Source organism: Gorilla gorilla, chromosome 21 (genome assembly GCF_029281585.2).
Source record: "Gorilla gorilla gorilla isolate KB3781 chromosome 21, NHGRI_mGorGor1-v2.1_pri, whole genome shotgun sequence".
In the NCBI taxonomy this organism is placed as follows: Eukaryota; Metazoa; Chordata; class Mammalia; order Primates; family Hominidae; genus Gorilla; species Gorilla gorilla.
In genome coordinates, this window is record NC_073245.2 from 18714996 (window position 1) to 18741320 (window position 26325).

Here is a 26325-nt window from a genome sequence, read left to right on the forward strand (position 1 = left end):
GTGACTAATAAATGATCGAATGGCTCTTTGAACAGAGCCAGCCTGCTGATAAATACACCAAAAGTTAGTATACTTTGCCTTTATGTTAGTCACAAAGCACTTCAATTATTATATGAAAAATCACTCTTCTGGGTACTATTTTCACGTCTTATGCAGTAAGAACTTTGAGCCCAAAACACAGAAGTTTATCTTGTTTAGAGATTAAGCAGAGTTGTTTTATTTCTGTTTTTGTTTGTTTTTATTTTGTCCTTATTCTTTTGATTGCAAGCCACAGAATTCCATGCTGGACTAACTTAGGCCGGAAGGGTATATACTAGAAAAGTACAAAGGGTATATCACATAAGAAAGGGGGCTGTCCAAACTCTGCCCCTGCTTTTCTCTGCATATTAGTGTTATTCTTTTCCAAAGTAGCAGACAGGCTTCCCCTTGATTGAAAATACAGGCACTGATCCCTTCTGAGTTTTATTTCTCCATTGACATGTAGGAAAAATCTTGGGGAAAACCTTGTTTGGGTCCCATGATGACCAAGTCTGCAGCCAGAAGTCAGAGTATGACTGACCCAACTTGGATTAATGCCTCCCCTGGACCAATTACCTTGGCCAAGAGATGGGGGGTAAAATATACAGCAGCTCCCAAGGGAAGCATGTGGGTGAGGCCATTCTCAGAAAGCAGAGGAAGTTCTTCCTGGAGAAGTAGTTAGTATTGGGTAGAGAAAACTACAGGTGTACCTCAAATCCTCTCTTTGTAGCATAAAAAAGAGATAAATTATTGATGCCCGTATAAAATCCCATTGCCAATTTAATGTGAGTTGGACGGTAGTGGCATACTATTTAATATTAACAAAATCAGGCCGGGCGCGGTGGCTCACGCCTGTAATCCCAGCACTTTGGGAGGCCGAGGCGGGTGGATCACGAGGTCAGGAGATCGAGACCATCCTGGCTAACACAGTGAAACCCCGTCTCTACTAAAAATACTAAAAAAAAATTAGCCGGGCGTGGTGGCGGGTGCCTGTAGTCCCAGCTACTCGGGAGGCTGAGGCAGGAGAATGGCGTGAACCCAGGAGGCGGAGCTTGCAGTGAGCCGAGATCGCGCCACTGCACTCCAGCCTGGGCGACAGAGCGAGACTCCGTCTCAAAAAAAAAAAAAAAAAAAAAAAAAGAATGGAACGTTGAAATGGTGACATCCCTTTGTGGGAGCAATAATAAGATATTTACATACAAAAGGTATGTCTGTAAATGATACCCTATAGGAAAAACCAATTAAGGGGCCAACACCCAGAGTTATCTGGGCAGTCAAAGGGGAGAATTACCTAAGGCTGGCTTAGAAAGGGAAGGGGCAGAGAGAAATTGAAATGGTTTCTTCCAGATCGTCTCCATTTTCCACAACCACCAAGACAATGCTTTTCAAACTCTAATGTGCACTCAAATCTCCTGGGAATTTTTTTGAACATGTAGATTCTTACTTAGTTGATCTGGAGTAGGGCCCGAGAACTTACATTTCTAATGTGCTCCCTGGTGATGCTCTTGCCACTGGTATATGGACCACACTTTGAGTAGCAAGATCTAGAAAGCCAGGTCGTCAGCTCAGAGTTTCTAGAACAGTGCCTGCTATGTAGTAGGTGCTTAATAAATATCCATTGCATCGTGGCTGAATCAAATAGTTTAGATAAGTGTGTGTTCTGGGAGCACAGGCGGTGGAAACTAGTTCTGCAAGGGGTAAAGGGCAAATGCAGGGGGTGTGATGGGAGCCAAGAGGGAGGCAAAAGGATGCGGCAGACAGGGAACTTCTGGGGAGTCTGGAGGGAGTGTGGCACTGACAGTGGTGTGGAGCCTGACACCAAACCAATATAAAAGTCAGAACTGAGTGGGCAGAAGGTCTGTGAGTTCTCCAGCTTAGTCTCAATATTGACTGGAGGCCGATGCTGCTGAGGGTAAGGGCAGTAGGTGGAAGGGAAACAGTACATGTGAGCAGATGCTGGCATAATCAAGAAAATATTCTGAAGTCAGGTGAATGATAGAGATGAGAACATGGAAACAGGAATATAATTGTTACTGAATTCAAAAGAGTTGCTGGGAGACTTAGCAGTGGCTTGTAGAATGAGGGAGGGTCCACCAAGACAACCTCCCACTTCAAGTCTGGCACAAAGCATCCAAATCACCTCAGGAGATTTTGAGAATATTGATTCCCAGGCCCTACCCCTAGACATTTGGAGTCCATAGGTCCTGGAATCTGTATTTTTAAGAAGTTCCCCCACATGATTCTGATGTTGCAGCCAAGGAAGGTGATCCCTGGATAACTGTCTGTAACTCCTTCAAGTGATTGGAAGAGGAGAAAAGCCCTCTAGGGAAGGGAAGGTGCTAGTGAGAGGACACTTTCAGCTAAATAGAGGCATTGCAGGCGACCCCAAGGAAATGGCCAGAGTCTTTGCACACTGGAATTTTACATCTAGACAGCTTGATAAATGGCATGACTACAAAGTAATGCCTCATGATTTAATTGTGATAATCATGATTAGGCAATCCCTTTTGAGTGATCAAATAGGCTTTCTGCTGGCCCAAGTCCTAGTTAATATTTGTTCATATTTAATCCACTTCACAGATGAATGCATCAAATTTCATGATAATTTTAAATGAATGTGGATTCTGTATCGTAATTCTCTTGCAAGCCATGGAACCTTATTTGTCTGGGTTTGTACCCATCTCAGCCACTTACCGGCTTTGGGGCCCTGAGCCCAGAACTTGAGCCAGATGTGTCAGTGTGTTCTTATGTGAAACAAAAATAATAACACCAACCGCATAGGGCAATTCTCAGAATTAAATAAATACATGTGAATCTTTTTTTTTTTTTTTTTTTGAGGCGGAGTTTTGCTCTTGTTGCCTAGAGTGTGCCCAGAGTTGCTGGAGTGCAGTGGTGCAATCTCGGCTCACTGCAACCTCCACCTCCCGGATTCAAGTGATTCTCCTGCCTCAGCCTCCCAAGTAGCTGGGATTGCAGGCGCTCACCACCAGGCCTGGGTAACTTTTTGTATTTTTAGTAGAGACAGGGTTTCACTGTGTTGGCCAGGCTAGTCTCAAACTCCTGACCTCAAGCGATCCACCTGCCTCGGCCTCCCAAAGTGCTGGAGTTAAACTGTAAGCCACTGTGCCCAGCCACATGTGAATCTTTTAAAACTATGCCTGACATATAGAAATTATCAGTTAAAGTGTTGTAGGACCCTATCCTTAGTTCAGCTAAAGACGGGTTCCTTGTCACATGGCCACAAAAAGTTAGGCTTGAAGGCAATTTGAAGAGTGAGGAGGACAGGGTTTTATTGTGTTAAAAGGAAAAGAGGGAAACAGGTTCTCTCCGCAAGGCTGGAGTCCCTGCTAGTGTGCTTCCCACCTTGCAGATTGACTTCCAAGGTCCACCCAGGAAGAGGAGTGGCCAGGCTCCTCCCTGCTGCAAATGGGGTGGATTTCTGTGGCTCCACCTCAGTGTGCATTCCTCCCAGTGAGCAGGCCCGTTGCAGTTTTTCCGGGGACCCCCTTATACTTGGCTGTCTCAAAAGTTTGTGGTATTATGATTTGTCTTGTCACTATTACAGCTACCACTTATAGAAGACTAGTCAACTCAGCTTGCCTTATATGTTTTTGGGAAAGAGAATCTCCATCTATGGGAAAAGCAGTGGGGGCTTTCAGAGGATGTCCACACCGTCTATTTGGTGCTCCAGTAAGAAGGGTTGAGTCCAGTTGCTACAGCCACCTGAAAACCTTGCAGAAGCTTCTCCAGATTCCTCATGAGGGAAAAAGGAAAAGATTACCAGGCAGAATTACCTTTATGTAATTGGCAAACACTTACTGGGCATCAAGTGAATATTAGGAATTGTGCAGAATACCAAGGATACAAAAACACAATTGATGCCCCCTTGGGGCTTGATTTGATAATAGATGTATGAAAATAAATACTTGTGTTCACAGTGATGTAGTGACAGTCCAATGAAAGCACAAAGAGAATTTCTGATGTTCTTTATATCTACTAGAAATTACCCACGCAAGAACATAAATGTCAACTTCTAAGATGGGAAACTCATGTCATCCTCAAAGCAATTCAACAATGAATGATAGTTGTGAGCCAAGAATTATAACTTGCTGTTGATTATAACTTACATTTGTGTCATACTTATTTTTATTTTGAGCTTCACAGCACCTCCAAGACATAAAGACAGTGATCAACTGAGAAAATGTAGGTTCTGAAAATGTAGGGTCTTGCCCCAAATTTCACTTTTAATAAGTCTTAGGGTAGAGATTGGAACCAGGTTCTACACTGTAAGTTGTCTTCGCACTGAGCTGGGCTATAGTAACTGCCACAACAATCTAATGAATTCTGTTTAATTAAAAAGAGATAATAAGAAGAATTTCATATTAAAACCCATAAGCCTAGATAATATGATGGTTCTAAATTGTCCTCATTGCCAATGTTAGATGTCTGACAACTTCAACTATTGTGAAACATCCATCACAGATATTCTAACTATAGATTCTGTTGTTTGAGGGAGGTGGGAAGGAAGCTCTGTTTGCGATCATTTGAAATAGCAAACTGACATTTTCTTTTTCCAGCTTATTCAAAAGTTGACGGATGTCGCAGAAGAGTGTCAGAACAATCAGTTAAAGAAGCTCAAAGAAATCTGTGAGAAGTAAGCCTTCATTCCCATTACAATTGACATGTGCATCTGAATTTATTCAACACAAATTCCCATCTCATTTGCCTCTTTTTTCTCTTGTACTTCCATTGTGACTTCAGAGAAAAGAAAGAATTAAAGAAGAAAATGGATAAAAAGAGGCAGGAGAAGATAACAGAAGCTAAATCCAAAGACAAAAGTCAGATGGAAGAGTAAGTCAAAAGTGTCCCCTCTCCCCAACAGTTCATCTGGGAATTATTTTATTCTGTACGTCAGAGTCACAGGTTCATAACCAGTCAAAGACTCCTTCACGAAGTTTCTCCTCTAGTCAGCCTTTCAAAAGATTCTTTTGGTAAGGTTTTTAACAGGGAAGACTCAAGCAAAGACTGGTTCAATAAAAGAGTGAGGCACACCCAAGGCCTTTTAGATAAAGAGTAAGCAAAGAGCTTCCCTCAGGGAAAGGCTAAATCCTCACTTCCTACTCATAATCTTCCTGGCATTTAGTGAAAACAGAGCCTGTGCCTTGGGAGGAACCTAACCTTTGTCCGGAGGCTGGCAGATTATACCTTTCTTGTAGCAGTAATAAGAATGTTGCTATGGCTCACACTTGTAATCTCAGCACTTTGAAAGGCCTAAGTGGGAGGATTGCTTGAGGCCAGGAGTTCAATAGGGGCCTGGGCAACACAGGGAGACTCTGTCTCTACAAAAAAATTTTAAAATTAGCTGGGTGTGGTGGTGCACACCTATATTTCCAGCTACTCAGAAGGCTGAGGCCGGAGGATGGCTTCAGCACGGGAGGTCAAGGCTTCAGTGAGCCATGATGGTGCCACTGCACCCTACCCTGGGCAACAGAGCGAAACCTTGTCTCCAATAAATAAATAGATAAAAATAAGGAAAAAAGAAAAAGAATGTTGAGAGTTCTGTAACCTTTCATCTAGAAGTCTGAGATTCCCATTTGTCAATTTTGGATGAGTTGGTATAATGATGTATTCATCATTTGCTTTTAGGGAGAAGACAGAGATGATCCGGTCATATATCCAGGAAGTGGTGCAGTATATCAAGAGGGTATGTGGGCTCATCACGCTCTCTCCTTTGCAAAACATGTGTGAACATTTGGTGAGCTCGCTGTGAGCTTCTGGAAGGAAATGTCATGCCTTGTCATATCTTTTTATCACTAGCACCTAGCAGAGCTGTTTCACAGGGTGGGCACTCCTTAATCAACATTTCTGCAAGTTGAATTGCAAACCACTTTGTAAATGGATTCATCTAAAAATAGAGTCGAGTCATTTCCAAAGTCAAGAGCCCAGAAACATATTGTAAATGATAGTGTTCCCAAAAGAACCTTTAATGGTCATCAATGATAGAGATGATGGCAACCTCGAAGGGCTGTGCTTTTTTTTCCCAATTTAATGTCATAGAAATGTTTACATATTTATAAAAAGGTAAGAACAGTGCAGTCCATTGATCACCACCTCCCACCCTTATGTTCCTATCACCTAGCTTCAACACTTACTACAGTTTCCTATACTTGTAAGTGTAGTTCTTGATCAGGAGATCAAATAATCAATTGTAAGCCATAGATCTGAAAAGCTTTCAGTATTTTCTGAAGACGTGCACTTTTAAATGTTTAGATGAAAGTAATGTTTCTTGTAACTTTCTTATAGCTAGAAGAAGCGCAAAGTAAACGGCAAGAAAAACTCGTAGAGAAACACAAAGAAATACGTCAGCAGATCCTGGATGAAAAGCCCAAGGTAAACGGAACTGAATTAAAATGCACAATTATTTTATTTGATTTCAACTTAGTAAGAGTAATACCTTCCTGGTTTACATAAGTACCTTGTACACAGTCTCAGATCAGTTCTTGCATATGAAACTCATGTATCTTTCTCAATGAAGGAAAAAATATAGCAATATTCAGTAAGCATTTATCATCACCTGGTGAGCTTTTAAAAACTGCAAATATGCAGAACCCAGCCCCAGAGATTTGGCTTTAACTAATCTGGGGTATGGCTCAGACAAATGTATTTTTATAGTCCCTTTCCCCTGGAGAATCAGAGACTAACCAAACCTTCAGTTTGGATACTACTAAGTAAACTTCAGTTCTAAATAGCTGATGTAATGTTGTAATGCCACCCTCTGTCCAGCAGAGGATGCCCTGCACCAAAATCACTTTGGTTTTTATCTAGCAAAATAGTCTCATAAATCAGAGAAAAGCAAATCTTTTGTTTCCCATAGTAACAGTTGATTGGGGCTCTGCTTTAAAATTATCTTATGTTCATTGTTTGGTTAAAATTAATTGTCTTATGAATGTTAACTTTGAATGAACTGAGTATCTGTAGATCAAATACTTTGAGGTTACCAAATGGCATCTCAGTTTTAGAACATTCCTTCCATTTTGATTCATCACTGAATAGTTTTCTGTTTGTGGAAATTGTGTTTTTCAATTTTCCTGCCCTTCTATTTTCAATTTAAAATATCTACTCTAAAAAGTAGTGCCATTCCACACAAGTATTTCTCGAGTCCTCAAAGTTAAAAAACGTTAGTTTTATTTAATTGTATGTTTCATTCACCAGTTTACTTCTTATAGATTTCTTATGGATAATTCTAAATATATTTTCATGGTTCTTTGTGCTCTTATGCTTTCATATTTATTATATAAGACATTTAATATTTTTAATTTCTAAGTTTTTAGGGTTGGCAATATAGATTCTCAAGCAAGAATTAATAATTACTTAGATATGGTGCTAATTCTTACGTTTCTCCTATAAACATATAATGTAGATCTTCTCAGCCACCCTCTCAGGTTGATTATGCACTAATAAAGTGGAATAAATTTTAAGATAATTTCAGAAATTGCTATACTTTCCAATCAGAATTGATCTTTTTAAAATGCTCAAATTATTTAGAGCAAAAGATCCAGTTTGAATGAAATTTAAGAAACACTTTAATAATAATCAGTCTCAGGTGATATATTCAGATACATACATTTCTAATCTATGCTGTCTGGTTTTAAATTTGTCATTACTTTGTACACTGACATAATAGAATTTGCTTATGGTTGATGGCTCAGCTAGTTTTTGTATTTCAAAAAAATTTAGGTAATATGGTTCTTTTCAGAGTTTCATTTTGCTTTTTTTTTTTCATGTGTGTTTTGGTTCAACAATGTTAACTATTTTACTTACAGATAAAATGTGAATGTAAAATCATTAATGTGTTTAAATTATATAACTCTCAGTATCAATAACCCATACAAAGATTTTCATGTTACTGCTCTAGGTCATCATGATTAAAATCAACCTCAGTAAATGTGGAAGCACCCTTAAACTTCTTCCCTGGATATAACTGGACATGAAAAGAACTAATAACTTTTGGCCGATTTATTAGCAGTCAGGGTGCATTCAGCTGCAATTTTACAATAAGCCCAATTAAAACTGGCTTCAACAGTTATAGTATTTAGTAAGCCACGTTACTGGAAATTCAGAGGTACTACAGTTGTAACAATGATTAATTTAGTGGCTTAACAATTTCATCTCCAGGTATTTTTAGAATTTCCACTGTTGTTGCCTTCTAGATCCAGGCCGTGAACTCAGTCATGAGATGGCTGCCCTAGCTCCACCCTTCATAACCTTACATGAAACCACTCAAAGCCCGTGCAGCAAATGTCTTCATTTTGTAACCCTTTCTAGGATTGAGAAAAACCTTCCTACATCCCCCCTAGCTGGTGTTTCCTCATTGGGTACAATGGCCTCATATTCCCATTCTTAAACCAATCATGGGCAGTAGGGTATCACTTTCATGATTGGCTTGGAGTAATTAAGATTCATTCACAAGGCTAGAGAGAGTTCAGTTTTCCTCAATTCCATGGTCATCAGGTACCTGAACAAAACTGATATTTTATCATCAAAGAAATAGAGGGGAAATAGCAACTGGGTAGACAGGTTACATACAGTGTATGTTACAGCCAGGTTTGTAACAATTTTTTGTTTCTTCCTTTTTGGCCCCTTGGAAAGAGATCTGAAGTGTTTCTATGAATTTTTAGTAGTTCTATTGTCTGCATTTTTTATTGTAAATAGGTACCATGATGAATTCCTCTGTGCTTTTCTTCCATGAGGTTGCTCCATGACCATCTTTTTGTGTCTGGATTTGAAGGTTGCCCATGAAGATTGTTGGTTCCATGTCAAACTAAAGCATTTCTTGAGGGTTTTTCTTCATGGCTTAAAAACGTTGTGCCTTAAAGCTGTTATTTTATTAATAAAATAATAAATCATGACTGTTAACATTGTAGGACATGGTGGTTAATAAAGGGAAATGACAATGACAAGAGGAGCAGCAATAGACAGTAGAGTAAAAGAACAAAATCAAGTGTGAGACATGTGAAGAAAGACCAAAGCACAGGACAGCAAAGTAGGTATTAATAAATGGGTGGTGAGGAGAGGCCAGGCCAGCGTAGCAGTCGCTGATGCTCCTGTAACTGTGGGGCATGGATGGAAAATACAGTAACACTGGCTTTGAAATAATCCCTCTCCACATCTAGTACTGAAACAGGCTTTGAATCTTGACATAGACATGAGGGAAATTAGCAAAAGCAGAAACAAAACAAGGAACAACCCAAGGAAATGAAACTGATCAATAGTATCTCTAAAACAAGTCCACGGAGTCAGTTCCATTCAGTCAGATAAGAAAACAGAGTGATTTCGTGACATCTAGGACTTTGTGAATGGTTCCATTACTGGGTTTTGGATGAGGAACGTGAGCTGACATTGCAGCAGGTAATATTAAAGACAATTGTAACCTTCTTATGAAGAAGAAAGCATGCCAAACTTTGCCACAGGTTACTGAGGAGAATAGAGTTCCTCCCTCAACTAATTTACAGATGGTATCGGGGAATCTGCCCCGATATTCACGTAGGTTCTTTTCTATTTTTCCTAAGCATCGGCTGGCTGGAGAAATAAAGGGACAGAGTACAAAAGAGAGAAATTTTAAAGCTGGGTGTCCAGGGGAGACATCACACGTCGATAGGATCCGTGATGCCCCACAAGCCGCAAAAACCAGCAAGTTTTTATTAGAGATTTTCAAAAGCGGAGGGAGTGTGCAAATAGATGTGGGTGACAGACATCAAGTACTTAACTGGGTAATAGAATATCACAAGGCAAGTGGAGGCAGGGCGAGATCACAGGACCACAGGACCACAGGACCGAGGCAAAATTAAAATTGCTAATGAAGTTTTGGGCACCATTGTCATTGATAACATCTTATCAGTAGACAAGGTTTTGAGATCAACTGGTCTGACCAAAATTTATTAGGTGGGAATTTCCTCTTCCTAATAAGCCTGGGAGCACTATGGGAGACTGGAGTCTATTGCATCTCTGCAGCCTCGACAGTAAGAGACAGCTATGCCCAGGGGGGCCAGTTTAGAGACCCACCGCAGGCGCACATTATCTTTCTCAGGGATGTTCCATGCTGAGAAAAAGAATTCAGCGATATTTCTCCCATTTGCTTTTGAAAGAAGAGAAATATGGCTCTGTTCCGCTCCGCTCACCAGCGGTCAGAGTTTAAGGTTATCTCTCTTGTTTCCTAAACATTGCTGTTATCTTGGTCTTTTTTCAAGGTGCCCCAGATTTCATATTGTTTAAACACACGTGCTCTACAATTTGTGCAGTGAATGCAATTATCACATGGTCCTGAGGTGACATACATCCTCCTCGGCTGACAGGATTAAGAGATTAAAGTAAAGACAGGCATAGGAAATCACAAGGGTATTGATTGGGGAAGTGATAAGTGTTCATGAAATCTTTACAATTTATGTTTAGAGATTGCAGTAAAGACAGGCGTAAGAAATTATAAAAGTATTAATTTGGGGAACTAATAAATGTCCATAAAATCTTCACAATCCACGTTCTTCTGCCATGGCTTCAGCCGGTCCCTCCGTATGGGGTCCCTGACTTCCCGCAACAAGATGGGATGAAGTTTTTTAACTAGAAAGTGGTCATAGCTAAGTTTTTGCAGACACCAAAAGTATGTATAGGCTACAAGACATCATATTTCTTCCTGTTCTTCCATTTCTTTCACCATGTTGTTGTATATAATAATTTACTTTCTCTTCATCCACTTATTCTAACTAATGTAATAGTGTGTTTCATGTTCCTAATCTTGTCTTAACAGGGAGGAAGCTCTTTTTTTACATTACTGTTTGCTCTGGGATATTACTATTTTGAGCTATTCTGAACCTTGATCAACTTAGAAAATCATATCAATATAATTTTCTAAGCCATTGGTAAATAAACAACTCCTTTGAAAGTAACAAACAGATATTTTGTAAATCTTTCAGCAAAAGAAATTTGAAAAGCCAATGGCTCAAAGTTAACAGTTTTTCAGTGGCAAAGATGTATTTATTCTGGCTCAATTTAGAGCAAACTACACATGAAACCTCATTCAAAGTGTGACTTTGCTAGCGGTTTACTCAACAATGGGCATGTCATCTAGATTTCCCAACATTTTTACCATCCTGCAACAGCAGTCATAGGAGAGTATGCCTCAATCAAAATCAGGCTAAAAATTTGTTTCAATTCTGCGTGTGAGCCAGGACCTTAAGTCTTTCTGGTCGCTATTTGGTAGGGGACCAAATGTGGCCAGTCACATTGGAAAAGTTTATTTTAGATTGTCCGACTTTGTGATATGCACTAGGATCTTTTCATGTGGAGAGTTCATTTTTTCCCTATGAAAAAAGAGATTCAATTAGTTTATTCATTTTGTAGGTAATTTTGAGGGCATTGGGGAAATCAGAAGTAGGTGGTCCCTCGAAGCAACTTGTACAATAAAATATTTTGGCCTCAATTTGACACAAAATGATGTTGTACATTGCTGCGCATAAGTCCCATGGAAACTTATTATGTTATAAACAACAAGAGACACTCTTAGAAGGGAATACTTGGCTCCTTTGCAGTGGAGTTCTGAATTCTGGAGAAACATTCGACTGCATGTTTTCTAGCAATGAGATATTCGATTCAGTCCTTGAGTGTATGTGGGTTTCAGTTTTGTTTGAGATGTGCCTTTTTATGAAATCCATAGTGGTAGAATTTTCAAGATGGACGCAGTAAACACTGGCCAGTCTTCTGACTCAGTGAAATAATTGGTTTCCTGGGGATTTCCATACCTGGGTTTGCCAAAGCCAATAGGAAACATGGGGAAACCCCATCTCTACCAAAATACAAAAATTAGCCAGGCGTGGTGGTGGGCGCCGGTAGTCCTGGCTACTTGGGAGGCTGAGGCAGGAGAATCACTGGAACCCGGGAGGCGGAGGTTGCAGTGAGCCGAGATCACGCCACTGCATTCCAGCCTGGGCGACTGAGTGAGACCACCCTGTCTCAAAAAAAAAAAAAAAAGAAAAGAAAAGAAAACACTGTTAATCACAAGTTGCCTTGAGTCTGTTGTGAATATGCCAATGTTTATTGATCACTCTGCTGCTCCTGACTCTCTTTATAAGAAGAATCATTTTTGAGGGGAATATTTAATGAACTATCTCCATAACCTCATAAAACAGTCAATAAATGTGTAATTTACTTTTTCTCTGATGCTTGATTTGTCTTTGATGCTTCTTAGAACACAGGTTTTCTGTTTAATTTAGCTCATCATCAAGAGAGAATTCCGGGAAGCTTTAGGGCATTTTAATTCATTCCCAAAGAACATTTCATCATGTAGCTACTGGCTCTTTTTTTTCCCTCCACCAAGGGAATATAGACTGATTTTCCTTATTTCCCCTCTGACATCTTTGTAACAGGGTGATTGACTCATCCCTCTGCTTGAAGTTAGTCTTGTTAGACCTACCGCTGGGCTCTGAGACAGAACCTTAAATGCGGCTGATATCTCCTGTGTTTGGGAGAGAAAAGGCAAACTTAGGGATTTAAAATAAAATATTTTTTAAAGTAATGCATTTGTGCCTCCTCTAATCTTTCGTGGCTTGATGGGGAAATGGATTCTTCCTTGCCAGCACTTATTGGATCTTCTCCCAGAAGCCAAACTTGCAGAGTGGAAACTGGCTGCTTATAGACAGTGTTTCTGCTCATTGTCAAGTCTCAATTAACCACACAGTGGTTTGTTTTTGTTTGTTCTGTAGAAGAAAATTCTATTTCATTTTTGTCAATATAAAGAATTGCCTTTTTAGGAAACAAATATAGTTATGCCTTATTTTCTTGAGTATAAAACTTAGACATGTTTACTCTCCTTCTGGGCAATACCAGGGCATTGGAACAATTTTAATTCCACTGGTCCCTCATCAGTTTAGTTTTGAAATTTAATCTAATAGGCTTTTAAACACATAAGACATTATTATGTTATGATCATGGTTCATTTAGATATGTCTACATATTTACATATTCTTTGTGAAACGTTTTTTCTTGTATCCTCTGCCCATTTGGGATCATCATCTTGTACTTCCTCTAGAAGTTCCTTTCATGCGGTCTACTGGTGGGAAACTCTTTGGAGTTTTTATTTTTGTTTTTGTGCAGAAATGTCTTTATTTGTTTAATGTAGTAATAGATGAGAATCCACATTTCCTCCATTCTGGAATGATATTTTCACTGGATATAAAATTTTGTGTTGGTGGTTATTTTCCTTTAGCATACTGAAGTTAAACTTCCACCACCCTCTAGCATCTATTGCTGTTCTTGAGAGGTTAACTGTTAGTCTTAATACAGTTCTTTTGATGATAATTTATATTCCCCCTACCCCCACCAACAGCGTTTAGTATTTTTTCTTACATTTTGTGCAGTTTTTCTATAGTGTGTCTAAATATGTGTTTGAGATGGCTAGATGGATCACTTTCCTCAGTTCTGCAAAAACTCTAAACTATCATGAAAGCAAATATGGCTTCTGTCATTTTTTTTCTTTCCTTCTAAGATTCCATATATATATTTGCATATAAAATAAAATGAATCTTTTTACTCCATCTCCTCTGTCAATGAATTGTTTTTAGTATTTTCCATCCTTCGTCTTTCTTTACTGATCTGTGGGCAATTTTTTTTCCTACACTTTTTGCAATGCACCAATTTTTTGTTTAAACTTCTATTCTATGCATCCACTGAGTGTTTAATTTCAGGTTTTGTATTTTATTTCCAGATGTTCTATTTGGTTTATTTTCAAATATATAATCTGCATGTCTTAGCTTGTTGCAGGGAAGCTTTCCTGTGAGATTTCTCACTCTGGGAAAGCCTCAGCTCTTGACTGTAGGCTCCTCACCTTTCAAGGCTATCAAAGGGTGAACACACAATTTCCATCATGAGCAAAAGCCTATCACGGCAAAAGCAGCTTCCTTGCTTATTGCCTGTCTAGATTCAACGTCCCCTTCAGTTTGACCCTGATCATTAAGTTGTTGTAGTTTTCTGGGTCTTTAAAGATAGTTTTAATGGCCAGGCATGGTGGCTTATGTCTGTAATCCCAACACTTTGGGAGGCCAAGACAGCAGGATCACTTGAGGTCAGGAGTTTGAGACCAGCTTGGCCAACATGGTGAAACACTGACTCTATTAAAAACAATACAAACATTAGTCAGGCATGCTGGTGTGCACCTGTAATCCCAGCTGCCCTGGAGGCTGAGGTGGGAGAATTGCTTGAACCTAGGAGGTGGAGGCTGCAGTGAGCCGAGATCATGCCACTGCACTCCAGACTGTGTGACAGTGCAAGACTCTATATCGAAAAAAAAAAAAAGTTTTAGTATCAAACCCAGCTTCTTAATTTTTTTCAGTGGAAAGGATGGTCCAAATAACCTAATCAGCCATTAGCAGAAATAGAAAGTCCCCACATTGCATTTCTGAAATATTTGAATTAGTTAACATCTGTATCAGTCGGGGTTCAACTAGAAAAACAGAGCCAGTAAAAGATTGTGTGTGTGTGTGTGACAGTAATTGGCTTATGCAATTTTGGTGGTTGGCGATCTGCCCCGTTCTCAATGCTGTCTCTCTAATGATGGACCCTAGCAGGCAGGCAGGAAAGGAAAATTACAAGTAGGCTTGGTGACTAGAGTAACCTGCAGAAGCTGAGCCTCTTTGTCACGGAGTTGAACATACACACATACACACACACACACACACACACCTGGCCCAGGAGTCAGACAATTAAAGGAAGACCCAATGGGCAGGGGAAGTGATTGCAGGCTCAGCTGCTGCTTCCCATCAACCAGACACATAAATCAACAGATCAGCAACAATGCCTGCGTATTACACAAGGACTGCTGTCTCCCCCATCAGCCCTCCAATTCTCAGAAGAATCTCCATGGAACCCACAATAGCTGGAAACATACAGAAAGGGAACTCTGGGAAATATAGTTTGGCTGAGACAGTTGGCACAATAAGAAGCATCACACTGTTATGTAAAAATCAGAAAATGTTTTATTTCAAAAATACTCTGTGTCTCTTGAAAAATTAGATTCTAAGATTATAATAGAAACATGCAAAGAATTTCTAAAGCTAAGAAGAAGCTGTCCCTTAGGGCTGCATGGTACTCCCTAGGCTGTTTCATAGATTTCTATTGTCTATTGGCCCCATAAGGTAACTGAGTTTGAGATTTAAACAGAAATTAAAACTTAGATTCGCATGGATGTCGTTGATTCCTCCCCCTTTTCTTTACCATATCAACTTTCTTTCCCCCTCCTTTGTCCATATTTTTCTTTCTTGAGGATGAGAAAATGTGGACATATGGTGATAAATGTACTGGATAGAGGGCAGAGGCTCAGAAGAGAATCTTCCCCACCTGCTAGAGTAGGGGGCTACATGTTGGTGGGGTTCAGCATCTTCCCAGCAAACAATGATTTTAACACCGGGAATAGGATGAGGTGGACTTTTATCACACTGGCTTTCATCTGCCCACCTGCCATATATGAAAAGTCCACACAACCACGGATGGAAAACCTTTTGGGTTTATTTCCACTTCTACTTCTGTGTGCCTGTCATTGGGCATGATTTCTATGAATTTTGCTAATACTCATTAGATTTTTTTAATCCTCAATGTATCTCTGTTTTTTTTAAAGCCCTATTTTGGTATAACCAGGATAGTGAAAATTATCAAACACACACATCCAAAACACTTTAAAGCAGCTAATGTAAAATTTTAATTGATTTCTAGAAGCCAATAGCTGATTTAACTATGACCTTCAATATTTTAAAGGGAAAAGATGGCCAACCTCAAACCAAGAGAAATACTGTCATCCCTTGGTATCTATGGATGGTTGGTTCCAGGACTCCCCTCAGATACCCAAATCCACAGATGCTCAGGTCCTTTATATAACATTGTATAGTATTTGCATATAATCTATGCATATTCTCCCATGTACTTTGTCATTTCTAGGTTATTTATAATACCTACTACAATGTAAGTTCTATGTAAATAGTGTTATACTGTATTGTTTAGGGAATAATGTCAAGAAAAAATGTCTATACATGTTCAGTACAGACACAACCATCCACTTATGGTTCTTCTGAATAGTTTTGATCCAAAAGTGGTTGAATCCACAGATGTGGAACCCACGGATATGAAGGGGATGACTGTATTTACCTACAGAAAATCCAAAGAGGAAATCTGCTAGATGCTTTGAAATATTTGATGAAGAAGTACTTGGAGATGAGAGAAAAGGCTATTGCATGAGGGCAAATGCAGGCATACTGGGCTGAAGAAAACACTGAAGAAAGTTTTCCTTCCAAATAGGAAAGCAGTTGCCAAGAACAGCATTACAGTCTCTGTTTTCCATGTATTATATTATATCTAAGGCCATATTCATGCAGCAAATTCACCACTTGGAGTGCTGTTTATACATTTTCTGTCAACAGAAATCAACAGACACAAGTGTTCTGTGTTTATTATAATCATTAGTTGAGGTTAATCTTTGAATTTGTCAAGGAGGTGTTTGAATTTCCTCAAATAATATTTTCAGATTTTAAAGAGTCACACACACACACACATATACACAATAACACATTTATACAGACACACAAACAACTTTATACAATTGGAGAGAAGCTTAACAGATTAACCATTTTGGCATCAAAATGGATTTTGCCCTATCTAATTATGCTAGTATATAAAAATTTGTGTCAAAGAGAGTAGCCAGCAGCATGTGCCTGTGTTTGGTACGTAAGAGAGAATAGAAAATACATTGTTTTCTATCTTTGGCTGAGAAAGATTTGTTTCCTTTTTCTTTGCACCTTTCGTATTATCCAAAAAAGAAAAAAGCTTACTCTTAGGTTTTGCAAAATACACAGTGAGCTGTTACAATTCTTAAATTTCTTATTGGGTCTGTGTTTTAGGTGGAACCAAAAAACCCTAGGACTTGAAAAAAATATTGTAAAGCAGTCAAGACATCTTTATAATTGTTGAGTACCAACTGCAGTGCAATCACTTTAGTCAAAGCCTCCATCATCTCTTCCCTGGATTTCTAAGTAGCCTCCAAACTGGTCTTCCTGCTGCCACATGTACACACTAAAAATCTATTCTCAACATGTCACCCAGAGGCATCCTTTTAGAACACAAGTTAAATCAGGTCACTCCTCTGTTGAAGACCCTTCAATGGCTCCCATAATCCTCTAAAAGTCCAATACAGTCTAACTCCACTTTTGCTGCATTTTTTCTTCCTTTCCTCCTTGATATACTCTCTGCTCAGGCCACACTGGGCTCCTTGCTAGGCCCCAACAAGACAGGCGAATCCCACCTTGAGCCATTGTTTCCTCATCTCCCAAGTGTCTGTTTGGGCAACTCTCTCCTGTCTTTCAAATGTTTGCTCAAATCTGTCAGAGGCTTTCCATGACCACTTTATTAAAATTTACAACCCCCCTCCACCACTCTCCCATCCCTGCCATCCTCTCTCCTGTTTATTCTGCTGTGCTTTCTGTTTTTCATAGCATTTGTCACCTTCTCTCGTTCAGTCATACCCTTCTTTCCTAAGTGTGGCCTTGAGTACTGCCCCACCCATCGGAATATAAGCTCCACAACGGGAAGAGGCTTTGTCTGTTTCGTTCCCTGACGCTCTTGAGTTCCAGACATCCAAGAACATTGCCTGCCATATAGCTGGTGTCCAATAAATATTTTTTGAATGCACGATGTGTGTAGAGGGCTAACAACATTAACTTTGTATGTTAAAAAATAGTTCTGGCTCTTTGCGGGGAGAAAAGTAGTGCCCTTAAGCCCAGACTCCTTGGACTGTGTTGTTCACTGAACAAACAGCTGTCAATCATTCATCACTATCTTTTCTCAAGTTTCTTGATGGTAGTGGGATTTTGTGGAGAATATCTCAAAAGTAACAGCTGTGATCGTTTTTAACAACTAATTTTTACAGAGAGTGGGGAAGGCCGAGGAGAACTCGATGCCAATTCCATTGCATGTGTGGGAGGCCAGGTGCCTTGTCACACTGGGGGTGTTGGAGCAGATAAAGGCAAACAGAGGAGTTAAAACTGTACTCTAGAAGGCACTCCAAGAGACGTCCCAGACAAATAATTGGAAACACCAGGTGACTTAGAAATCAATTTCATTGCCACAAAAATGACAGCCTCCCTTTTTTTCCACACAGGGGGAAGGTTCCTCCTCATTCTTGTCGGAAACTTGCCATGAGGATCCCTCTGTTTCCCCCAACTTTACTCCCCCCAACCCTCAAGCTCTCAAGTGGTGACCACCGTCCTTCCGGCCAGGTAGGACTGGATGGGAGGGGTCGCTTTTGAGAGAAGGGTGGTGTGTAGCCATCCGGTTTTCAGGCATCACGGACTTGCTCCTTTGTCCTTCATCCTCCCTTTCTCTACATTCCCATCTTTTTTTTCTGCTAAAGTTCCCAGCCACACCCATGATCATTTCCTCATCCTTTCTGCCTTCCTCTGGTATTAATTTCTCCATCATTGTGCTCTCTCTTCCTGACATAAATCTCATTCTTCCATATTGTCTTCTTCCTCTTTCTCCATTTTGTTTCTCTACTGGCAAATTTGGCTTCCTTTTTAATCTGGATTTTCTCTCTTGCACTCAGACTATTATTCCCACTTTGGAAACATTTTTTTTTTTTCCATTTCTGCTTCTCACTACACTGTTTTCCCGCGGTCCTATTATCTTACAATCCAGTGGGATCAAGTTAACTCTCAAGGAGTCTGTTTCAGTCCACTCCTCTCAACTTTCCACAGCCCTCCTTTTGGAAGTCCAGCAAAATTTACTTTATTCCCACATGGCATTTACAGTGAATGGGGACAGCTTGTGATTTCCTGATTCTCTAGAAGCAAGAGCTCTTGGAAATATCTCACTAATAGGGATGCTTGGGCCAGGAGTTCTTTGTCAGAGCAAACTTCAGCTTGAAAATCAGAGCAGACTTTAACTTACCCAAGGAGATGCATCACGAAAACTATTATATTCCCTTCACTAATAAGAAAACTAGCATAAGCCATTCCAAAGAGTGTGCAATTCTTAGAAAAAAGAAGCATTCTTGTGATTATAAATAAAGCAAACTTTATTCTGATGTAATGAAAATAAAATTCTACAGTGAGACTTGTACTGTTTTTGTTTTCAAGTATTTGTTGATCTGTGAAATAATGCAGTTTAAAAACATGTCAAAGAATTACTGAAAATAACTCTTTACTGAGAAAGAGGTATGAGTTATTCCTCTTCCTCGACATCAGTTGTTGCTCTGGCTCAGAGCTTTTCAGACCTTTGTGGGTATCTGAATTACTTGGACATCCTGTTAAACTGCAGACACTTATCTAGGATGTCTGAGTGGGGCCGGAAAGTCTGCCTTTCTAAGTAGCTCCCAGGGGATGTTGATGCTGCCACAGTTCCAGGGAGCACATTTTAACTGGCCAGGATGTAGTACATTCCTACCTCCAGGCTTAAGCACCTGGAAGAAGCTTGAAGCAACTGTCATGGCATTTTAATGTATCTTAACTTTTTGACCCAATCACAAGCCTGGGCCTTTGATTTTTTTTTTTTTTTTTTCTACTGCCTGTATAACACTAGCAAGAGGGACACAGGGAATGCCATGTCAGAACAAAGTCACAACATGGCTATGAATTCTGTTCATGTCCTCTCAACAGTGATCATTTTGTTTCTGTATTACCTTGTAATGAAGGCCATATTGGAAGGTGAGTAGAGGACCGACATATAATATCAATTTCTGGCTTCTACAAGAAGGCATCAGTGAGACCTTGAAAATGTCTTCTTCATTTGGATATAAATGTTAAGACTATCTTTTAAATCATCAATGATGAGCATCATTCGATTTTTTGTTGTTGTTACTCTTGTTACTGCCCTGGTAGTTTTGTGTTTTTTGTTTGTTTGTTTGTTTGTTTGTTTTTGAGACATTGTTTCGCTCTTGTTGCCCAGGCTGGAGTGGAATGGCGCAATCTCAGCTTACCACAACCTCCACCTCCCAGGTTCAAGTGATTCTCCTGCCTCAGCCTCCCAAGTAGCTGGGATTACAGGCTCCCTCCACTACGCCCAGCTAATTTTGTATTTTTAGTAGAAATGGGATTTCTCCATATCGGTCAGGCTGGCCTCTAACTCCCGACCTCAGGTGATCCGCCTGCCTCAGGCTCCCAAAGTGCTGGGATTACACGCGTGAGCCACGGTGCCTGGCCTGCCCTGGTAGTTTTTAAAGCTATTGTGAAACATCTAATACCACAAGTAGAATATCTTATTTTCTCAGGGGATGCAAATGACCGTGGGTGGAGGAGCTAAGAACACATGACTTAGGTTTTATTTTTCAAAACAAATGCAATAGAGACAAAAATGCTGCATTTTTGTTGCTGTGCTCTTTCAGGCTTGTAATAGCGTGTTCACAACTTGTATTCCCTTTAGAATGTCAACTGAGATACCCACTGGGGAAAAATATTTATTTTAAGAAAGAGACAAATATCCCCACAATACCTAGACTTCAAACATTTAATCATATTGTTAGTTTGTTTGGTCCCTTTAGCTTTCCACATATAAAAGATGACATAAAAATAAATATTTCACACTTTTCATGTCAAAATAGGTCTCGTGGCTAAAGCAGAAAAAGAAAATCCCATTATAGCATTTTATATTTGAAAAAAGAACAAAACGTTCTTTTATAATAGTGTATGGAAAAAAGATTTTTGTACTAATTTTAATATTTCCCCAAATGTTTTTTGCATTCTTGTTCTTTCCTTAAACATCTTCATTCATACACTACAGCTGAAAACAAAATGATGAATAAAAAGTAATAGTACATAAGGCCGGGCATGGTGGCTCATGCCTGTAATCTCAGCACTTTGGGAGGCCGAGGTGGATGGATCACCTGAGGTCAGAAGTTCGAGACCAGCCTGACCAAAATGGTGAAACCCCATCTCTACTAAAAATACAAAAAATTAGCCGGGCATGGTGGCAGGTGCCTGTAATCCCAGCTACTCAGGAGGCTGAGGCTGAGGTGAGATAGGAGAATCCCTTGAACCCGGAAGGTGATGTTGCAGTGAGCCAAGGTTGCACCATTGCACTCCAGCCTGGGCAACAAGAGCAAAACTCCATCTCAAAAAAAAAAAAAAAAAAAAAAGGAATAGCACATAAAGCTATAAAGCTGTCATGTGTTTGCCAAAATATAATGTTTTCTATTATGATAGAAGATTGGCCCCAAGAGTAGTCATCACATAAATAGTTGGAATTTTACATTTTTTAATTTGTGAGTGGAAATCTTCATTGGTGAAAAAATATATTCCTTGTTATCAGCTAGACCTTAATAGGTGAAGCTAAGTAGGTGAGTTATACTTTTAACTGTGGTAACCCATTTTTTACATAGCTACAAATCACTGTAGAGCGAGATATAAAATAAACAGAAAAGATGTTTGCTCATTTTATGTATACGTAAGTCTTTAGATAAAGAGCTATAGAATGACCAATTTCTAAAAACACCAATGAAACATTGGAAAATTATAAATATATGCCAAGTAATTATTAATGCCTGCTTTATTCTAGGATATGCCAATTTCAATAGAAAGCACAAAAGAACAGAAAACATAGTTCCTACATACTTTAAAATAATAAAGGTCAGTTTAAGGCCATAGAAAGGCATCAAAATATTTTTCTGACACATAATACTAAAAACAAAAATTAGCATTTATGGAGCTCTTACTGCATCATCAAACACCTTTAAAGCACATAACATGTGTTATCTTCTTATTCTTACCACTGTACATTTGGAGAAACTAAGGTTCAAAAAGGTTAATGAACTTTACTAAGGTCAGACAAGAAGTACCAGACCTTGGACACACCATGTGTCCTTCAGCTTTCTAAGTATATGTCTGAAGCTAAGATTTTATGATCTAAATGTCAAAGTAGGTGACTTCTCTTTCTTATGTTGACATGGATAAACAAGCAATAAGGGTACAACACCTGTGCCTCAATATACTTATCTGTACAATGGAAAGACGGCGAGCCTGTTGGTTAAAGAAGCATATCTCTTTGAGTGGCTAGAAGGGATACACACCACACATGTATACCAAACACTGTTTCATTTGCTGGTGGCATAGCCCAGCCTCCACAAGATCATGGCTAAATTGTGCCAGAGATTTCACCCCCAAACTGATCACAACAGCACAAGGCATTAAACGTCAGAGGCAGCACGTTCACATTGCTCAAAGTCACTTGTTTTTAACAAACTTCTGGGAGAAGAACATCTCTGAGGACTAGATTTTAGAAAACCTCCAGCTCTGTGAAAACAGGACTCACCTCTAGGAAACCACAATTAGTCACAGTTTCTGTCACTGAGAGGTGGGCAGCTGTTTTCCGTGTTCGTCGCATCTGCTGGGGAAGCAAAGCCAAGCAGAAGGAAAGGGAGACACCTGAGGCACAGTGTGGCCTGCACAGTTGGGTTAAGATAATTTTGAGTCAACCTTCCCTGTCTATGGCTGCTGAAAACTCATAGTTCCCCTCTCGAAAGCAGCAGGATTGAGGAAGGGCTCACCCACTCTCACCTCCTTCCAACTTTGGCTCTCCTCCTTCCTCTCATCTCCTCTACTTGCAAGCCATTCAGCTTATACATGTCAATGCTGTTTCAACAACAGACTCGGTGGGTTTGCTTCCCTTGAGGTCTTCTTTCTCTCTCTCCTCTCCCCATTCCTCCTCTTAAGGCTGTCTCTTGCCCCAGCCTTAGAACAGAATCCTTCTTAACTAACCCTTCTTCTGTACTATACAAGAGAGGAGTTAGAGTACACATTGGGCTTTGCAACGGGTCTGCTTTCATTTGTTAAGCAATTGTTTTTTATTTGGATTTCATTTATTCATTTAAATATTTATGAGGCCCTACTACTTACCCTCAGGATGCTAGGAATTCTAAAGGAATATCTTGCTAGAGAAACATCTCCGTTTAGATTGTACTTTAAGTTTCAGTCACAGCACAGAAAAGGGCTTCTTTGGAACCTGTGACAGGTGACCGTCTTCTCCTTTTCCTCTGCAGTTAGATTCAGGGCGACTGCTTTGGGCTAAATTATGAAAGACTTAAGCAGGAGTAAAGACATTTTTCTGAAAGTAAAAATATCTAAATACCTAAATAGATTCCCGAGGGCTGTTGTGTGTCTCTTTGAAGATCTTTAAATGCGGAGACAAAGAAGGCATCTACCAGCAGAGGGTTGCATATGTCTGAGTGACCTTTTTGTGATCTCTTTTGAGTCCGTGAAGGATGCGATTAATTAAAGTCGGAAGTTTGTCACTAAAATAATAGTTATGAGATCCAGAGAATTCAAGGTGTTGGAGGACTCATTAAGTAGTTGCATAAATATCATGCTGAAAGATTTAATGAGACCATAAGGTCACTTATAGAACGATGGTGCAGAGATGGCCTAGAAAAAATAAATTAGAATCGATATTGTGCTTCTGAATTAACAGCTATAGATTGCTATATTAACACCTGAGACATAAATTCTATAATTATATCTTAATGATGAATATTGATGTTCTTGTCATGGAAAAAATGAAAATTGCTCACATTTAGTATTTTACTTATCAATAATAAAATAAATTTATATATGTGTGCTTATTTCTGTGACATCTGGGAACCGTGAATGCTTTAAGTAGCTACAATTAAATGAATAGTGTGTTTTTTTTTTCCTTTTAATTCAACCAATAGTTATGAAATGCCTACTACACAGCAGGCACTGGGCTAGGTGCTGGGAAAAAACACAGATGCACCCTTTTCCCCCCTTCAAGTTGATTATAGTATAGTGCTATCCAATAGAATTTTCTGCAGTGATGGAAATTTTCCATGTCTCAGTGTCCAGTGCAGTAGCAACTAGCCACAAGTAGTTATTAACCATTTGAAATGTGGCTGATGCAACTAAGGAGTTGAATTTTTTAATTTATTTTAACTGTTTATATTTAAATATAAATATAAACAGCCACATGCTTAATCTTAATTTCTAATGTGTAATCACCGTTGTGTCAAAAAGGATTGCATTGGGACAAAAGACTATGTTCATCATTATAAAAGAGCTGTTTACATGGGAGGAAAGGCTGACACATAATTGAGGAAACCAAGGAAGGCTTCACAGAGGTGGCAGTCACTGAGCTGAGACCTAGAGGAGCAGATAGGAAGGACTTCCTCATGACAATATGAAAACGCCTGAGATGCGAGTATCATGTTACTTGCATCTTGTGGAACTGTATGTAATTTCATCATTTGCACGTTGTGTTACTCTGCTCAGCTTCCATAGCAAAATATCACAGACTGGGTGGCTTCAGCAACAGAAATTTATTTTTTCACAATTCTGGAGTCTGGAAGTCTAAGATCAAGGTGCCCGCGAGATTCGTTTCTGGGGAGGCTTCTCCTCTGGGTTTGCAGACAGTGGCTTTTTGCCATGTCCTCAGATGGCCTTTCTATGCACATGCACAGAGAGAGAGAGAGCGCATGCACACGCTGGCACTTCTTCCTTTTCTTATAAGGACACCAGCCCCATCAGATCAGGGACCTACTCATAGGAGCTCATTTAACCTTAATTACTTCATTAAAGATCCTGTCTCCAAATATAATCACATTGAGGGCTAGGGCTTTGATATATGAATTTGGGGTAAACACAATTCAGTCCATAAAGGAACTATATCTCTCACACATAGCTCACACAAATTCTGTAGAAAACTATCATCTATTTACCTAGCATCTGGTGATTTTAATCACTGCTTTTGATTTGCATAGTGATAGATAACATAGGGTTCTAGAATATTAACAGGTATAAAAAATACCTAAACCAAAGTATCCACCTCACAGAACTCGAATGTAATTAAATATTGCTTAAGCAAATATTAATTTTCCTTTATTCTTTGAAGACAAACCAGTGGTGAGCTGGAGCTTACTATCTAAGCTCATAGGAGTTCATTTTAAAATTTTTCAGTGATTTTGTGACCTGGTTATTCAACACAACCATTACTACAAATTAAATTATATAAACTTTCAATGAAATAAATTTATTCAAAACAAATGTAACAAATACTCATAACTCATCATTTACCAATTTTTTCCTAGAGCTTTGTTGAAGCACTTTTTAAATTTTTTTTAAGACAGGGTCTCACTGTGTTTCCTGGCTGGAATGCAGTGAAGCGATCATGGCTCACTGCAGCCTCAATTTCCCGAGGTCAGCTCAATGGATCCTCCCACATCAGCTTCCCACGTAGCTGAGAATACAGGCTTACCACCACACTTGGCTGATTTTTTTATTTTTAGTTTTGTAGAGGTGGAGTTTTGCCACATTGCCCAGGCTGATCTTAAACTCCTGAGCTCAAAGCGATTGTCCCGCCTCAGCCTCCCAAAGTGCTCGGATTACAGGCATGAGCCACCATGCCCGGCTCACTTACAAATAATTTAATACCTCTCACTATTGCCGGTGCTCTCGAGGTACTTTGCATCTTTACATCTACTACGCACCATCGGTAGTGGTGGCTCTGACAGTCTGCTATTGTACACCTCCTCCCAACTCCTTATTCAAGGTCACCACTTTGTTACTTTGAGACTGGCTCTGGGCAAGTATTTACACCATTGAAAATCAACAATCTCTAAAACTGGGCCCTTTCATTTTCCAGGAGAGCCGTATATTAATCATTTACCAGCATACCACTGGCACAAACCTTACCCTCTTTCATGGTACAGGGTTTTCCCAGTATTTATCTGGAGTTCCTGTTGCACCTTTCCATGGTTGAAACATTATTACCCATCCTTTAAAAACAAAATGAAACTTTTTACTGAAATAAATTACCTTCTTTAAAGCTTTTTTTCTGTTTCCTCCACTAGACAGAGCCTGTACTGCTCTGTTGATCTATGAACTTTCAGGCCCTCAGTATAAAATGTTTTAAGGACAACAGAAAAGTCCCCTAAAACTTACACCTAGCATTGACAACATTTTTCTAGCCCCCTCAGCAATGTCTTCTACCTAAAATTGCCTCAGCTGTAACGTAACATACCTCCTGCTGCTAGTACTAGCTCACAGCTAATACTAAGCGTAACACTTGACTCCATTTTACAGGGGCCACTTTTTTTCCTCTAAAGGTTTTATGTAGCAGTAAGTGAAATAGAATAGATGCTGGGGTAAACAGCAGTTTCCAGATTAAATGTTATTTTCTGTAGGAAACATTTCTCTCCAATGTTGCCCCTTCACACCATCCCCAAACAAGTAAAAAGTTGCTCAGACTTTGAAAATGTAATACCATCTGGCAGAACTCACA

General features: G+C 39.5%; 1 protein-coding gene across 2 annotated transcripts in view; it reads left to right on the forward strand.

Moving 5' to 3' along the window:
* PLCB1 (phospholipase C beta 1) overlaps nt 1-26325 on the forward strand; it is a 745127-nt gene that overhangs the window by 643472 nt on the left and 75330 nt on the right. The window contains exons 28-32 of one of the 2 annotated variants that reach the window (XM_019017473.4): nt 4596-4672; nt 4780-4869; nt 5665-5722; nt 6322-6408; nt 18206-18323. In XM_019017473.4, coding sequence (XP_018873018.4) covers nt 4596-4672; nt 4780-4869; nt 5665-5722; nt 6322-6408; nt 18206-18304 — 411 coding nt within the window. In that variant the 3' untranslated portion in view covers nt 18305-18323. The remainder of the gene's footprint in view (nt 1-4595; nt 4673-4779; nt 4870-5664; nt 5723-6321; nt 6409-18205; nt 18324-26325) is intronic. The other variant, XM_019017472.4, reaches the window with a different exon arrangement.